Here is an 18,201-nt window from a genome sequence, read left to right as displayed (position 1 = left end):
ATGGAGAACAGTAACAGGGCGCGGGGCAGGGGCAGGAAGTAAGAGATTTCATGAGAAAGGCCCAGTGGATTAGACCCTTGAAAGCCATCTTTCACAGGAAGAGGAAGTTGTGTCTATGAAATATCTGTCGGTGCCTGGAAGAGGTCAGAGCTGTGAGGAGAGAGAACTGAGCAGCCGTGGTACGGCTGTGTCCAGTGTGATGTGTGTCCTGCAGGTGGAAGAAACATGATCTCCCACGACTCGGTTGTGTCTTAAAACATATAAGCCATCTCTTTGTGGAGACAGTGTGGGAGCATTAATTGCTGCTTTCCCAGGCCCACAGCCAGGCTCGCCCTCCCCTGAAGTCATAAAGCCTATGCACCTGCATGCACACACAGTGGGTTGGGGGTCCCAACGAAGGACCGAGAGCTGAGGTCAGCCAACAGTCAGCTACAAAGAAGGGTCTGTGGCCACTAGCCACAGTCGGTCAGTTCCTGATCTAGGAGTGATGCTTAGGTCAGGGACTTTACACTTACTAGCATTTGCAGACCGGAAAAAACCAAGGTATGGAACAGGAAAGTGACCTGCTCAAGGTTACACATGGGTGGCACCATGGAATTAGAAGCCCAGGGTCTTGCTCTAAAGCCTATGAATTTTCCATTGTACTGCATAGATTCTGGCTTGGCACATACACGTGGGTTTCCTTTACGTCCCACCACTGAGACAGCCACAGCAAGGCCTCCTGAGGGCTGTATATGCTGTATCCTCTCTACCCCACAACTGCCTAGATGATAGGTGGTGACAAACCCAGAATTCAGATCAGCTAGTGAGAGTCAGAGCTGGAATTCCAGTTGGGACTCATCTGATGGCATCAGCCAAGTTCAGCCTCAAACTGGAGCACTCTTTCTGTATGAGCAACCAAGTCATGCTAGAGGCAAGGTTCTGCCTGAAGAGCTGTGGAAAGTCCAGAGAATCAGTAAAGAGACAGACGGAGAACCTTCACTGACCACTGGGTGCTTTGGGCAAGTGGAGACAACAAGGGACTGAAAGAGGGCTGGCCTACCACAGACAGTGGCAGAATGCCCAAGGCTGCTCTTTACCCAGGCACCAAAGTACTCACAGCAGAAGCTAGAGTTGTCCCAACTTCTACCTGGATACAAAATAGACCTGCTGTGCAAAATGCCAGCCTATCCCTAGGCAGGGAACAGGGCAGCCTTCCTCTGGAAGCAAGACAGTATCTGAACTACTGCCCAGGACAACAGCAGTGTAAAGTCCTGCTACTGTCAGAGAGAATCTAAAGTAACCAGAAGGTTCTATGCACTTTCCCACAGCAGCAGCTATTTCTCAGTTTCTTGTGATATGTGTAGTGATTGTGTTTGCCATGTGGCAGTGAGAATGAGCTGTCTAGGTGGCTGGGACAGCTAGAAAATATTGAACATAAGCCTATAAGCATATGGCCATGATCTCTAATAGGATTTGGTGTTGAGCAGAGGTTCAACTTGACCTCTGGCCTATAGATATAGACTCAAGTTACTATTCTGAGTGTTACCTAGTGATAAGGAAGAATGGTTGTTCAAATCACTGTGTGACTGACCAACACACGTTATGATTATTGTGAAGAAAAATCCACCAGAGGCAGAGAATGCCACCATCCTGCTAATCAATTTTATGTGTAATGTCCTCGTAGAAGTAATTCAAGTATACAATTCATGGAAACATGAATTTATGCTGACAGCTCCATACTGAAATAGGAGACTGAGGCCCTCCAAACTTTTATTATCACATGCCCTCCCACCATGTGGTTAGTTACTGCTGTCTTGGGCGGAGGGGGCCAGGGCCACGTCTAGCCGGATACGATGGCTCCAGTGAAAACAGCTGACAGTGAAGCCACTGGTTGGGGAAAGTTAGCAGGCTGGAACCTTACAAAGAAAAAGAAGTGAAGAAGGCATCGGGGAGTCTAGGCCCCACAAAGGAGCCCAGCCTTCGCCCATGAGGTCAAGACACCAGGCGATGTCTACTATCCTCATGCTTTGTTGCTTACATTAACAAGCACTGCTTCAGGACAAATCACGGGGTGGTAGAGGAGTGGGGGGGGGAACCCCTTTCTTTGCAGGGATTTGTTGTCCACACGGGTGAACATCAGAGCTTGTAAATGACAGCACGGTAGAAACCATAAGACAAGCAGAGAATGGTGCCCATTGACCTCAGGGAATGAGGAAAGCCCCGTCTTTCTAGGGGAAGTCTGAATGCTTCAGGGAAGGGCAGGCTATACTTAAGTCCAGGGGGCTAGAGCAATGGCTTCAAGGTTAAGAGCACTGGCTGCTTTTTCAGAGGACTTTGGTTCCGTTCCCAGCATCCACGTAAAGTGGCTCACCACAACTATAGTCCCAGGTCACAGAATATGTCACCCTCTTCCAGCCTCTGAGAACACCCACACAAGCATAGCTACATGACATTAAACTCATACAGACACATGAACATATAAGTAAACTTAAATCTTTTTGTTGTATGTTGTTATTTTATGTATGACTGCTCTGCTGCATGTACACTTGTGTGCCACAAGAGGGCATCACTGCCTTTATAGATGGTCATGAACCGCCACATGGATGCTGGGACTTGAACTCAGGACGTCTGGAAGAGCAGCCACTGACAACCAGATGGCTCTTAACTTCTGAGCCATCTTTCTAGTCCCCAAATAAATCTTTAAAAAGAAATACATTGAGTCTGGAGCTAAGCCAAGCATAGAGGGGATTGACAGGGACTCTTATCGGCATTGGCTGCCCTGGGGAGGCTGAGAAGGTGAGTGGCCTCAGGAGGCAGGACTGTAGGGAATACCTGGACTGTAGCGTGATGAGGGCACCAGGCAACCATTGAGGCAAAGAGATGTGTTTGGATTGACTTTGTGCGGGGACTGGGGAATGAACCCGGGCGTCATTCATGGTGAACACATACTCTATAGCAGAGCTAGAGCCCAGCCCAAAAGAGGCTGTGTAGGAAGGGCAGCGGGCCTTGCCCTGCCTTGTGTTTCTTAAAATGTAGCTCTCAAGATTCTGTTAGATTGCAGGCTGTTTCAGAAATCACAGTTTAGTTGAGTGAGCTGGCAAAGCTATAATTAGGAATAGCGAGTCATTGTTTCATAGAGATATTAATTTTTATGTTTTAAATAAATTTGCTTCAGAAAATGAACAATTCAAAGAAATGCTCAGTGAATAATAGGACAGATGGTATGTGACTGTGGCACCCAAGCAAGCAGCTGTGGGAAGGCACTGGCCCCGTGGCTTTTGGGACCAGGTAGGTGACACCAGGCTGGGAAACTTCAGAGTGCCTGTGGCTGACCATGGGGCTGGACCTCCCCTAAACACAAGCAGACACCTACCATATCACTGCTTGTAGTTTCAAAACAAAAGCCAGCATTAAGATTTCCCCTCAGAAATCTCCTTGTTGGAAAATCTTGGCATCTAATTCAAATTTTGAAAAACATTGTATAAACCAGTATGTCCATAGGGGTCCCGATGGTGATGCCTGCTCCAGATGGTGAGAAAGAGACTCACTTCCAGACTGACAGCTCTGCCTGCTGCAGCAGGGCTGTGTGAAAGGGGGAGGACACTAGAGGGCAAAGGTCAGGCAGAACTCTGATGAAGGGATCTGGGCCAGAGCTAATGCAGAGGTAGTAGACAGCCCTGCTTCTTAAGTAAGGGATTTGGTTGGTTGGTTTTGGGGGAGATTTTCTTTGTGTGAATGTGTGTGTTCCTGTGTGCACATAAGAGAGGGAAAGAATGTTGGTGTTACGACCCTCCTTGATGGAGACATGGTCTCCTTGCTCAAGCCAAACTGGCTGGTCCTAGAGCTTCTTGAGAGTCTCTTGTCTTTGCCTCCCGCTTCTTCAGTGGAGCATCATGGGATTTCCAGGCACTTGTGCCAGTGTGCCTGGTTTGTATGTGGGGATCTGAACTCAGAGAATCAGGATTCCCCAGCAAGCACTTTTGCCACCCAAGCAAAGGTAATTTGTTGTTGTTGTTGTTGTTGTGTTTTGGTTTGGGCTGTACAAGTCATTCTCATTCAGTTGTGTGGATCTTCCAACATAACTGTTCTGACCTCAGGGAAGAGGGAGACGTGATTTTCTGTGTGAGCTATAAGCAGCAGAGAGCATGGTGAATAACCTAGATAAATGACTGGAGAAGAATTAGCAACACCCCCCCACACACACACACATACACACCTCTGAGTCTGTTTCTGTTCCTGTATTACCGGTCCTGGAATAATTCAACACAAAGCGATGCTCATTAGATGGAAATCTCTAGCCAGCAGCTGAGTTGAGCTTTTAAAAAGATGATTTCTTAAGTAATTTGTCCCAAAGATGGGCTTGACATGAAGTTGGCAGAATGATTAGCAGGTCATTGCGTGGGAGAACAAAAAAAAAAATTATTCTGGATCCGACTCTTGGCCCCCATGGAGCTGCTTAGCATTTCAAAAGGCAATCTATTCTGGAAGTTCCTCTGGCAGCCCCTGGAGGAGCAGGCCCTCCTCTTTGGAACTGGGCCACAAGTTCTCTTGCATCTTTGATGTAGCTTGCATCTTCCCCACTTCTGGCTTGTTTTCCCACACCTGTGTATAAAGTGCCATCCGCTGCAGACCTCAAGAGTGCTGCCTAGGCCTTTGGCATCAGCATCACCTGGGTGCCTACCTCCTTTGACCTATTACACTGAATGCTTAAGGGGTACAGCCTGGGACCTCTGTGTATTAACAAGAGGCATGGGGATGTCTTTGAAGTGGCTGTCACATTCCAAAGATTGGAGATCCGCTGCACTCACGTTGGAGCAGGCTGATCTTCCTAAGGATCTCTGTACCAGGCATATATTTGGAATTCGGTGAATGGTCACAGAGGAGTAAACTAACATTCGAACACAGTGAATAGGAGGAGGGTGTTTGCAGAGAAGATTTCCTAATGGACAAGACTGCCCTGAATGGGCAGCTCCATGCTGTAAGCTGCGGGGGATGGGATAGAATTAAGGGAAAAGGAGAAATCCAGATGCCAGGTGCTTGCTCTCCCCCCTCTCCCTCCCTCCCCCCCTCTCTCTCCCTCCCCCCTCTCTCTCTCTCCCTTCCTGACTGCCACGATTTGAATTGTCTTGCTCACTGTCCCACTGATGATCGAATGGTTCCTAAAACCATGAGCTACAGTAAACCAATTCAAAGCAGAAAGCAAACAAACAAACAAACAAAATACCCAACACACCTGAGTGCCTCCTGAGACCAAGCGCCAGGCTTTGGGGCTTCCTGGCCGCATTCGTGATCAGTCTGATGACTGATTCGAGAATGAGTGGATCTCTATTGTGTCTATATGGAATACACCTGTGAGTGCTTCCTGCTATGCTGGGACCTGGAATGATAGGAGGACTGTTGTAAACGATCACAACCCAAACTGTCTCCTGTTGGAATTTACCAAGCTGTGCACATCTTCTAGGCAGTCTTGATTCTGTGAGTAGAGTTTAGAGGGAACAACAGTGACATTGGCAGTTGTGCAGGAGCCTCCCTGTGGGAGAGGGGAGTAGAATAACCCAAGTTAAATACTAGTCTGATATTTGGCTTCTGGAATCCAAGCAAGTTCTCTGCATATTTGCATCTATAAAATGGGAATGTGTGCAATGCCCTTTTCTTATGTGTGTGGAATGAGCCTGCATATCCTATGTAAGGAATCATGACCATTTAGCCGTGGGTCAAGTGTACACTCTATGTGGAAACGCTATGTTAAAAAAATGATTAGGTTCTGAACTTGTGGAGTTGCCTCCAGGCCTGCAAACGCCAGGTGTGTTGATCCTGAGAAGGGGCACTGGTGAATGTGTGTCCTGGGGTTCTCTCAGTTGTCAGGGGCAAGAGCACACACGAGAGCTCAAGGAAAAGCCAGCTGGCAGTGACGTCATTTCACTAAGAGTACTGTGGACTGAGAATGGGGGCCTCCAGAGCCTCCAGGAAGCAGGCATCTTGAGAACTCCTTTCTTTGTGTCTTTGTAGGCCTAGCCTGCCCTCCTCTGGCTTTTCTCTCAGAGCTTCACCCATATCCTTCTCTCTGACAACCTGGCACCTTGGCCTAACAACATTCTCTCTGACTGGGTTCTTCCTTGGCCAAAATGGCCTCTCTTTCCTTATATTTTTCCTTTTCTGTTTTTGTTTGTTTGGTTGGTTGGTCAGTCGGTCTGTCAGTTGGTTGGTTGGTTTGGTTTTCTTGAGACAGGTATCATGCTGCCCTCAGACTTACTATGTACCAACGACTTGGGCCTTCAGGCCCTCCTGCCTCTGCCTCCCAAATGCTGCAATTCAATCATCTCATTAGACCTCTGTACCCTCCATCAAATACCACATTCCCAATCCTTAAGAGAGGACGACATATAGTCATTGCCCACTCAGGATATAGTGGGGCATGGCCATGCATGTACACAATGTATGATGGTCAGGTCATTGTAATCAGTCTGTCTGTCACTCCAGACATTCATGATTTCTCTGACAAATACTGAATATAGTCCAAGTCCTTTCTACCAGTTGTTTTGAAATATAAAATTAACTGTTGCCAACCATAGTTGCCTTGTGAGGCCAGCAAATGTTAGAGTTATCCATTCTTTCTGTCGGTCCCTTGTAATTCAGCTATGAAAAAGCAAGAACCTGATCTACCCAGTAGACTAAAGACTGAGTCCTGGTGGACTAAGACCCACAGTGCGGTTCAGCGTGTGAATGGGCTCTCCTTGCATGAGATGCTTGGTCTAGGCCTGACAACTGTAGGCAGAGGAAGGATGATGTCGTGCAGCCCGCCTGTGCCTGCTACGTTGGAAGAAATTTGAATGGAGCATTGGTTGCCAGACGTACCTTGGGTGAAAGACCCCAGGAAGGAAAGACCTCTGTAAACCCCTTGTGCTTGGAAGCATAGCCCTGGTCAGTCTGTCAGCTGGCCTGCCTCTCAGGGCCTCTCTAGCATATGCTGTCAATCAAAGCAGGAAAGTACACATGTCTTTTCTTTAGGGAACATTGTGGAACCAGAGTGATTAGCCTGCCTGTGACACCTAAGAAAGTCATCGCCAACAAGCCCAGCAACAGAGGCCGGGCTCAGCGAGAAGCAGCCAGTGAGTGCAAAGTTCCAGTGGATTGTAGAGCTGCCCTCGAAGGAGCAAACTTCCTCCCAACTCTCAAACTACAAACATCAGGATGGTTTTCTCAGACTTTTCATCGAGTTGTATAGTTTCCAAAGTAGTGTCAACTAGATTTGACTCACAGGGTCTCAGAGGCTAGACTTGACAAATCACCTCAGCTGTCACCTTCTCTAGAAAACCTCCTAAGCCAGAGAAAAGACTTGCTGAGCCAATTCAATAAATGCTGGAAATTAAAAGAAAGGGCCCGGGACAAGAAAAGGCTTGGCCAAGGTCACTAAAAACTGATGGCAGGAGGAGGAAGAGAGCCCAAGTGTCTTGGTCTATCCAAGCATGTTCCTTACACCATGGTTCATACCTTAAGTTTCAGGCTTTATCTTTAATCCCCCATTCAAAAGATCCCCACCAGTCATTAGTATATCCTCCCCTTAAATATATCTAGAGATTGAAAATGTATGACTTTGCTCTAGCTTCTTTCTGTTGCTACAATAAAGACCGTGACCAAAAGCAACATAGGGAGGAATGGGTTTATGGGCCTACGGGTTACATCATTGATGTGGGTGCCAAGGCGGGAACTCAAAACATACACTGGGAGGCTGGAACTGGATCAGAGACCATGGAGGAACGCTGATTACTGGCTTGCTTTCTGTAGCTCTCTCAGCTAGGCCAAAGGCCAGTCTGATGAAGGCAAGTCCTCAATTAAGGTTCCATCTTCCCAGGTGACTAATTTGGGTCAAGTTGGCAAAAACTAACCAGCACAGGCCTTAAGACATTCATTTAGGCCTTTGGCTGACGAGCATTCAGCAAACCCCAGCTCTGCGTCAAGGATGAGATCATTTACAACAGATTGAAAGGTGACATGCACTCATCCCGTCTCAGTCCTCAGCACTTAGAGACATTTGCACATAAGAAGAACACAGCCTAATGAAGAAGGTAGTGTTTTTCCTCTGACACTCAGAAAGCTAGTTCCCCCAAAGACTCTAGAGAGTCCTTCCTCACCGGATTAGTTCAAACAACTGAGGCTGCAAAGCAAAATCTCCTTCCTGTTTTATGTAATGTCTGTTTTTGAAACACCGGTCATTCTGCCTAAGCCCAATTCTCAATCCCTTCAAGAATCCCTGCCTCAGTTTATCTTTTCAGTCTCTTCAATGTGGCTGCCAGGCATGGAACTTCCGAACTATAAATACAATCTGAGAATGCAGTGAAGTCCCGCTGTGAGTTCCCTGTCACTGTGTTCAGTCTGAGCACTGCCCAGGAAGAACCGAGGGCAGGGAGAGGGCCTTTCTTGACTGCTTACCTACTCTCCCAGCTTTATTGCTGCACCGCACCTTCCTCAGTCTCTGACCCCCCTCCCCCTCTTCTCCATCGTGTTCCTGCTTAGTTGCCATATAGTGAGTGCCATTGACCATCTTGGTTTGTGTTTACCCCTCACTAGGCTCTTTAGGAAACCAGACATGGTGTCTATCTTTAAGGACCTCATCATCTTGCTAGTGGAATTCCCTCCCCACCTCCCCTCCCCCTATCCCCACCAAGAAATAATGAGTAAAGAACCAAGACACATAGAATTTAGGGAAGACTGTCTGCTGCATGTTTTCCTCCTCAGAGCATCTCTGTAGTGGTTTGGTAGACTTCTGGGTTTGACTGAAAACAGGTCTCCTAGCTCAGATGCCAGCATGGAGCTGGCACCCAGCCAAGGCTGTCAGGGGCTCTGTCAAATTTTTGTCATTGTGTTGACCTAGACGGCTGCAGACCAAAGACCTTTGGGTTCCATCATCTGCAAAGAAAACTGGGGTGCCTACAGGGACTGACACCTCACAGGCCACAGAACAGCTTTCCAGCACCTGGCAACCACCCAGCGCCAATCCAGAAAGCACAGGAGAAAAGTTCTTTTAGGTGTTGGTGTGAGTGTGCCAGAGTCAGGGCTTCAGGGAGACAACAGGTTTAATTTGCTTTGACAGCACTTTCCCCTGGAGAAAATTTACCCCAGCACCCTGGCCCCCTGCACACTAGGAACACGGCTTGTTTGCTTTCTCATTTCTACCATGGGGATTTCCTGTATGTTTTGCATGTGTATGTATTTACCCCCAATAACCCACATCTCCTTATTTGGATTAATTAGACCAACTGAACGTTTTGTTGTAGTTCACAAATGGAAGACACGTGTAAATCTCAAAGCCTAAAGACCAGCTTTGCTAGGTCCTGGGCCAGCCATTTTACATGCACAACACGGCCCTGTTTATCATTCTCTGTGATAGCTTTCCGGGGTGGATGCTATTACTAACCCCACTGAACAAATAAAGTTGGAGAGGTGCCTTTGCCCAGAGACACTTAGGTCATAAGGGACAACCTGGTTCCAAACTCCATGTTTGGCCAGGCTATACAGCAGCTCCCAGGATATGATTTGCTTACCAGATTCATGTTCTTAGCTATGTGAACTTGGACTAGTAACTTTAGCTTCCAGTCTCCATTAAGTCTCTAAAATAACTGAACATGATACCTATTTCTTAATTATTATAAGGATTGAGTTAGACTATATGGTTATGCGTTTATAGGTTCATTTAAAAGGATGAGGACAGTCTCTTAGACTCCTCCCTCAACCTAGACTTAAGGTTGAATTAAATACTAGTATTTCATTGGGTCTATTTTGTGTCTGCTTTTGGTTGTTTATCGTAAACCGAGTTCAGTCTTTGTCAGGAATAGAGGGGATGTAACAGGTGTAAATTTTACAAGCTAAAGTCAAGATCATGTCTTGGGTTCCATCTTGTCAATAGCATTAGCTGTCAGCATCCAGAAGCAGTCATCAGAAGATTGGACCATTGTCTAGGTAATAGGCAGACCTCATTTCCTCAGACAAAGTTCTCAAAGAGTTTCTGGCACCTCCCTTTACAACTTAGGGAGAGATAGAGAAGTAGGAAGAAAATAGAAGTCATAACCACAAGCTCAGACACATCACAGAGGAAAAGAGGACTAGGGATGTGGAGAGATCCTTTTAGTCCTTGGTGAAGGATTCAACACAATTCCCCTGGGATCTCAGGGGTTTGCCTGCGCAGACTGGGATCACAAGCAAATGTGCCCATTGTGCCTATGCCTGGTGATTTGTCATGATGGCTCTGGGAAGCAGGAGGCTCCTGAGCTTCTCACATTGTCTTCCAGTAAATAGTTTCCTTGGTGAGCCTAAAAAAGCAAGCTTTGGGATATTTATTTATTTATTTATTTATAGAAAAGGTTTCTCTGTGTAGCCCTGGCTGCCCTAGATCTCACTCTGTAGACCATGCTGGCCTGGAACTTGCAGAGATTCGTCTGCCTCTGCCTCCTGAGTGCTAGGATTAAAGGTGTGCCCACCACTGCCCAGAAGTTTTGAAGCTTCAGAAAACAGAAAAAATAGAAGGAACAAATACAGGCAAGACTTCCAAAGCATCTGCCTTCAAAGGACATCAGTGTCATATACCCTATTTCTCCTTAACATAGCCATGCTGAGGATTTAGTTCCAGTAAGAAGTCAGCAGTAGACAGAATGAGCCCTGCAGTGGAATGCCCACATCCTCATGACTAATTCCCTCCAAAATCTCCTTGCTGGGAGTGAGGGGAGGGGACACTTTTTCTTTTCTTTCTTCTGAAGATGCCCATTTGTATTGTCTTCAGCATCCACAGGGCATTCCCACTCACAATCTTTGTCCAGAGACAAAGCAAAGAAACTCTTAAACGTCACATTCCAAGACTGATGGAAAGGAAAACAAGTTCCTGAAAGTCACAATTCCTGTCAGTGCCCACTGCTCTGATAGAAAAACAAACAAACAAAAAACAAAAGGCTTGCATTTTCCAGCTTACCGTAGACTCAATTATGAAAATCAGTTGCTCACAGGCAGTTGAATTCTTCATTCTAATTCAGGCAGATTGGAAGGTGCACCTTCTACTAAGCAAAAGCAGCTGGAGCGTGAACTTTAAGCAGCACAAAAGGAACGCAGGGCAGAGACTCGCCAAACACTGAGTGGGAGCATACACCAAGTTTATGGAATAAAGTTCACACTTCTCAAGAGTCTGTAATGATCGCTTCTACCCCAGAGTTTAGCACAGAGATACCTAGGTAGTCAGCGGAGACTTGATAGTCATAGGATCTTAACCTTTAAAAAGAAACACCTGCGTTTTAAGAAAAGGTGCGTTTCTGTTTCGTCTGCCTGTGTATGTGTACTGTATGCAGTGCCTACAGAAGCCAGAAGAGAGGTCAGATCCCCTAGAACCAGAGTTACAGATGGTGTAAGCCACCATGTGGGTGCTGGGAACTGAACTCAGGTCCTCGGCAAGAGCATCAAATAACCTTAACCACTGAGCTACCTCTCCAGGCCTATATTCATGGGATCCCAGGTCAACCCCAAGTTGCTAATGTTCCTTTATATGCAAGAAATTCTATTCACATAAACAGTTTATCAAAAGCAAATATTCTCCAGATGGCTCCCTTCCCTTTCACATGGCCATCTTCAAATTATTTTCTCTTTATCCAAACTATGTCTTTCCCCAAACTAACAGCCCAGGGCAAATTCTCCCGAACCCAGGCTTCTGTTCTGTGAGATTTAGCCGCTGACACTATACAGTGTCCCAGAAAAATATGGTTTCTTCACTTGGTCACTACAGAGGACTTCTGGCGAGTGAGAAACAGGTTTGTGCCTTGAAGACTTCATAAATCAGAGTCTAGAAGGTGTGTGGGAGTCATCTGCAAGTGGATCCTGCTGAATACAGCTAGTGGTTAGCGTTTATTAAGAGGAATGCCCTGGTTGAGGAGGGCTGAGCTGAAGAGGTTTAGAGCTGGAAAACCATCTAGTGAATACTTCCGCCAACAGCATCAAGAGTAGGCCGCGGCCTTCTGTGGATTAGATTCCAGGGTAAACACCCAAATGAATGTCGTCCGTTTCTAAACTCAAAGGTTTGTGGTCAACAAAGTTGACAATATGGTGTTTCCACCGTCAGGACGTGGCCTGCTTATGCTGCCAAGAAGTCTTCTCAGGGATTGTGGCTTTAGAATTAGCTCTGGATGAAGGAATGGAAGTTGCAAACAGGAAGACCTGCTATGGGGAGAATGAGCCCAGTAATGAGGAGATAGGGAAGGGAAGACCCAAGCCCATGGCCCCAGCCACTGCAGAGCACAAGCAGACCTAGAAGCCAGCCCTCTGCCTCCCCGAGCCGGGCCCCCACACCAGGGCTGGAGGAGCCGTCTCTCCCAGTGTTACGGGGAAAGTCATCTGGCCCAGAACTTTACTCAAAGTCTTGGATTTTAAAACAAAATTCAGAATGGTATTTCCTGAATGGCATTTATTTAGAAATGTATTTAGGAAGCCAGTGCTGATGTAAACACCTAGGGGTGTGGACCTTTCCAGGCAAAGCCTGTGGAAAAGAGATGCTCAGAACCCCTAAGTCTCACTCTCTTACAACCCAGACAGATCACTTAGCCCTGGACGGAGGCCACATATTGGAGTGGTGTCTCTTACTCTCACCTTCAGACAGTTCTAGAACGTTCTCCCCTCCTGTTGGCCCCTTTGTTGCCTTCACTGGTGACCCTGCTATCTCAGAAACCTGCTTTTCTCAGCCCCCGACTTCTGCTCTAGGGTGAGTTCCTGAAAGGCCCAGAGAACATGCCTCATGACTAAGAGTCAAAACCGGGGCTCCTGTGAGAGTAGTGTGTGCTCTTAACCTCTGAGCCTCTCTCCAGCCCCAAGGAAGCCATTTCAGTCCATATCTCCTGTTCCTCTTCTGTATCAGAGGGCTACTTACTATTCAAGGGTGTGTACAAATGAGTGCAGTACCAATGGAGGCCAGAAGGGGGCATCAGATCCTCTGGAGCTGCAGTGACAGGCAGTTGTGAGCTTGTGAGTTGTGGGAACCAAACGGTAGTCCTCTGCAACACTACTACATGCTATTAACCGCTGAGCCATCTCTTCATCTCCCTGTGTTGGACTCTTGATGGATTCCCCCCACCCCACCCCAGTGAGCTGTGATGAACTGACTCCTCAATTCTTTTTTGCACTCCCGACCTCCTCCTCTACATTAACTCTTACTCTCCCAGCTAGCTCTGCCACCCTGGGAATGCCGATGCCCATCCTCTCAGTTTCCTCTCTGTTAAGTGAGCACATTGAGTTTGACGGTGTCTTGGAACCCTCTAACCTCTGAAAGTTCTAGAATCCTCTGCCCTTCCTTCATTTCCCTGCTCCCCCCAGGGCATTGCTTCAAACCCCTGGCTTCTGCTATGGCGTAAGTTCCAGCAGGGTCTAAAGCAGCATCATGGGAGGATGTTAAGCTTGGAGTCCCAAATCCTGGGTTCAGATCCTGTCTCTGTGACTAGTAACCATGGCCTCCTGAGAATTGCTTTATCTCCCTTGGCTGCTTTTTCTAATGAGATGGGAACAACCATGCATATACTTGCCAGATTTGGTGACATCAGATAGATTTGTGGCACTACATGGCCCCAAGCAGGTATTTTAGGCGTGATTGTAGCTGCGTTGTCCTGTGTCCCATATTATTGACAGATGATGACTTCTGGAGACACCCTATTTAGTCATTAGAACAGCAAACTGCTTAATTTTTTCTATTGAAATCTTTCTGAAATCCATTGTGCTTCCTCGACTCGTCACACAGAGTATTTGTCAGAGGGACTCAGGGAGTCGGAGAGAGGAACAGCCCATCTCAGTGGCTGGGCGGGGGCTGAGTGGGAAGAGGGGGAAAAGGAATATAGGCTTTCCGACAGCATGGATTTCTCATGCAGCCGGTGAGGACGATTGAAGAGCTCTGATTAGCGGAGTCACAGCATCAGGTTCACCTCACAGAGATCAATCAGGCTGCCGGGTGAATACATCACAGAGTGGAGAACGCTAAAAGGCCACCCACAGACTGCCGTAGAAGGCCCAGCTAGAGAGGGCGGGGCCCTGGATGGATCCGTGGGAAGTAGAGCTGGAAGAAGGCACACGTGCGCATTCACAGAATAACCTACAGATTATCCTGTGTATTATTATTGTCCTGGTTATTATCAGTGTGCGCTGCTCACAGGCCACACTGCTTCCTCCTGACGGCACTTGGCTGCAGCACTAACATATATACAAAGAAGATCCATTTGGTTTATAAATGCTCAGAGGCTGACGATGTGCCTCAGATATCAGACATGCCTACCACACACAAAGCCCTGGGTTCCATCCTTAGCACTGCATGAAGTAGGTTGTGGTTATGCACACCTGTAATCCTAAGGTTGATACGGGAGGATCCAAGCTTCAAAGTTATCTTCCACTGCATAGCAAATTCAGAGTCACCCTGGACTAGTGAGTCTGGTCTAAAAAAAAAAAAAAAAAAAAAAAAAAAAGAATGTGTGTGTGTGCATGTTTGACCCTGCGCTCTGTAGCAGGAAGCCATCTCCACTTTCAGTCCTCCCTCTCTTCTCTTCCAGAATCAGTGGATAACTGCCCCAGCAACTGCTATGGTAACGGTGACTGCATTTCAGGGGCCTGCCACTGCTTCCTGGGTTTTCTGGGCCCTGACTGTGGCCGAGGTAAGCATTCCCATGAGCACAGCCGTAACTGCTTCCCAGACCCTGTGGCTAGCTGGGGTGCACTTCTCAAATGGAACTTCGGACTCACTCTGCCTCCTCACGTACCAGGAAGTACTACAAGCACCATTCTCCAGTGGCCTGTCAAAGGCAGTTGGCAGGTAGAGCCAGGTCCCATCAGTCTTTGTTATCCAGCTATGGACAACATACACACAGAGATCAGGACTGGAAGTACGGTGTTCCTTGCTGGGGTACTGAGGGTGGCAGTGAGGGACCCTTTGAGAAGTTGATTGCCTCTTTAAAGGGACCATTGGCCTCTGTCAAGCACCATCTATGCCCCTCCTCTCTGGCCTGTGGATGGGAAGCCTGTGAGCCTCTCCACTTGTGCACAACACAGGCAGCACCAGCAGAAGGACCTGGAGGCCTAGCATCTCCTCTCACACATACCATATATACTGTTAAAGACAGCAATAAATTCTGAGATGACCTAAAGGCTACCTGAGACCTACTGTGTGCTTTAGGCCTTCATTTTTGTTCTAGAAACATGAGGAAGGAAATCCTAAGATCTGTGGTCCTGAGAATTTGGTGTTCCTCACAGAAAACCCAAAATGGCCTCTTGTCTGGGTTTCTCTATCTCTCTACTCAGAAGCCTCTGGCTTTGTGTCCATTTAGGAGTGCATCCTGTGCTAGATAGTAGGCTTATCCTGCTGACCAGGCCTGGCACTGTTACAAAGCAGCATTAGGATACCTGAAATAGAGGCAGCAAGGTTAAGTGTGACTTGGCTAGGCAGAAGGAAGATCCACTAAGAAAGGTGGAGAAGAGATGGAGCAGGCCCCAAGTCTCAGGCTTGTGGGATTCAAGAACGAAAGTCAGAAATGATTTCCAAAGCCAAGGAAATAGCACCCTATAAATCCTTCCCAGGATGCAGCGCTGGGGTCTCTGCCTACTTTAGCTACTATGAAATCAGCTTGCCTTGAGACTGCCAAGCTGGCAGCCCTGGGCAGCACAGCAATTGCCTGCTGAGTGTTCTAAAAAGAAAAGACACCAGGTGGGGCCTGGTGAAGGCACTGCAGAGAGAGCCAAGTCCTTCCTTCTAAGGAGAATTACCATCTCATCTCAGACACACGCACTTCAGGTTAAGAGTCATGTATAAAACAGCCTCATTGTATCTCAGGGAGACGGGTGAGCACTTGTACCACAATGCAGTATAGCTTATTTTTAGATAGTATCCTTCATAGAGATGATCACAAAGCCTTGATGCTAAGAGACAGAATGGAAAGAGACTTCAAAGGGCTAAGTTGGTCTCCGCTCTTTCTGTTAGAGGCCTGTGACGTAAGAGGCTGGAATGGGGACCTGAAAGACAAGGGAGGCAGAGCCTTGCCAGGGTTAAAGATAACCGTTAGTGGTGATGCCGTGGTGGGGGTGAGGGTGGGCATGGGGGCTGGTGACAACAGAGGGTTATCAGGAGAGTGCTGGAGAGGCAGTGCAGGCAGCCAGGAGCCCCAGATACTGTCTTTTCTAGTGATGATAAGAAACAGATGGCAGCAGCTTCCTCTCTGAAGCTCCTGGCATCTAGGGCGCTCCATCTGAATCAGAGGAGGCCAGAGAAACCAGTAGCACCCTGTGACAGCCGCTGGCCCCGCGTCACACACCGTCTCTTCCAACTCCAGGAGTGTTTAAGTTGGAACGAAGCAACTCAGGGGAAGTAGGTGATGGGTACACAGGTGCGTTTGCCACCAATCGATCGATTCGATCGGCCAAGCAGCGGAGAGAAGAGACTGGTGACAGGGTGCCGGGAAGTGACTCACCCAAGCTTTTCTACTGTGTCTTCAGCATCCTGCCCCGTGCTGTGCAGTGGGAACGGCCAGTACATGAAGGGCAGGTGTCTGTGCCACAGCGGCTGGAAGGGTGCCGAGTGTGACGTGCCTACCAACCAGTGCATCGACGTGGCCTGCAGCAGCCATGGCACCTGCATCATGGGCACCTGCATCTGCAACCCCGGCTACAAGGGCGAGAGCTGCGAGGAAGGTGAGGCCCAGCCAGCCTGCCTCTGAGGTAGAGGCCAGCCTGCTCTATGGAATGGCTTTCGGAGATTCCTGTTTTGAAATCAGATGTAGCTCTGAGTCCTAGCTCACTCGCCTCCATAAAACCAGGCCACCTTCCCCAGGGCGCCACTGTGAGGGCCGAACTAAATAGCCCATATCAAGCACTTAGCTCAGTGGCTGACACCTGGTAAATGCTCCATAAATGCGGCTCTTATATCAGTAGCGTGATTCCGGGGACGGTCACACTTCACCCTCCTTCATCCAGGGTTGGAAAAGGATGGACTTTACCATTTGCAGCTGATGGGCAATGTATACGCTTGCTTTCGCCTCCTAATTTTTACCAACCAACACCCCGGCTCCTTCCCCAGTGGGACAGAGAGGTTCCTAGGAAGGCTAGTCTTCAAAACCCATTTAGTATGTAACTGAGAGCCTTCGTTTACAGCACCATTTTCTCTTAAAAGAGAGAATGTTAACAGGCCTAAAGAAAGACGCCAGGCGGGATCAATGTCTAGAAGGCGTTTCCTGTCTCTCTTATGTATCGCCCTCTGGTGAGCCACTGAGTACTGACGCAGACCCTTAGCTTTGGGGATGACAGAGGCCGTTGAGGGAGGATGGCAGCCTGCAAAACACGAGGACCTGGCTTTTCCTACCTAGAGCTCAAGGATCGTCCCTACTTCCCTTTCTGTAAATCACTTGAGATGAAGCCCTGTGCAGAAGGGTCTAGTAGGAGAGATTCCTATTAGAACTGTTCCACCTGAGCCATGTCCGTTTGGTATTCTCCAGACAGAAGGACACTGGACAGTGGCCCAGGGCTGTGGAATATTTTTCAAAGAGAAAGAAGTAACAACATTTAGAACTTTGATTTACGTTATCTATTTGAAATGAAGTGTTTTTCCTTCCTGCTCTCCTTTCTGAAGAGGGCCATCTGGGACTGATTTCTTTTATTATTTCTCTTTCTCTGCTAAAATGTGTTTGTACAGTCTCATGTTTATAATAATGTTTTGGGGGGCCTCCCTCCTCCCTTCTCCTCACCCTCCTCCCTGGGCTCTGCTACTAACGGGTTCCCCGTTTATAAAACATCAGCTAACAAGCTTACTTTTTTTCCCTCCCTCTTCCTTCTGAAGTTTATGGCTCCATATTTTTTAAAGCCTGAAAGGAGGCAAAGCCAGGGGAGGGGCAGGAGAGTGCAAACTTAGATCTTTTGTAGTGAAAAGTGAGGCACTGCCTTCTCAGTCCTGAAAGGCATCTAATGGCTTGTGTGGTCATTGAAGCATGGAGCATTTGGGGGTGGGGGTGGGGAGCCTGTGTTTGCAGCCTGGCCATGTGGGCATCATCCTCCATTAATGAGCTAAGCTTCTGCAAGGAATTTTGACTCTGCGAAAGAGAAAAGGGGGACTGTCTGGCATGCCTTCTAGAATGAATCTAAACCAAGTTAGCCCACCTCCCGGTCACCTCCTCCCTCCCAGGCATGCTGGTACTTCCTGCATTACGCATAGCTAGCTCCCAGGAGATAGCCCAT

At 47.8% G+C, this 18,201-nt stretch overlaps 1 protein-coding gene across 1 annotated transcript in view; it reads left to right on the top strand.

The window, feature by feature from the left end:
• The window catches only part of Tenm4 (teneurin transmembrane protein 4), a 561,145-nt gene that overhangs the window by 413,564 nt on the left and 129,380 nt on the right, over positions 1–18,201 (top strand). Inside the window, 2 exon segments of the mRNA XM_052158525.1 lie at positions 14,538–14,639; positions 16,471–16,665. Coding sequence (XP_052014485.1) covers positions 14,538–14,639; positions 16,471–16,665 — 297 coding nt within the window.

Source organism: Apodemus sylvaticus, chromosome 1, assembly GCF_947179515.1.
Source record: "Apodemus sylvaticus chromosome 1, mApoSyl1.1, whole genome shotgun sequence".
In the NCBI taxonomy this organism is placed as follows: domain Eukaryota; kingdom Metazoa; phylum Chordata; class Mammalia; order Rodentia; family Muridae; genus Apodemus; species Apodemus sylvaticus.
This window is presented reverse-complemented; position numbering and strand designations above follow the sequence as displayed.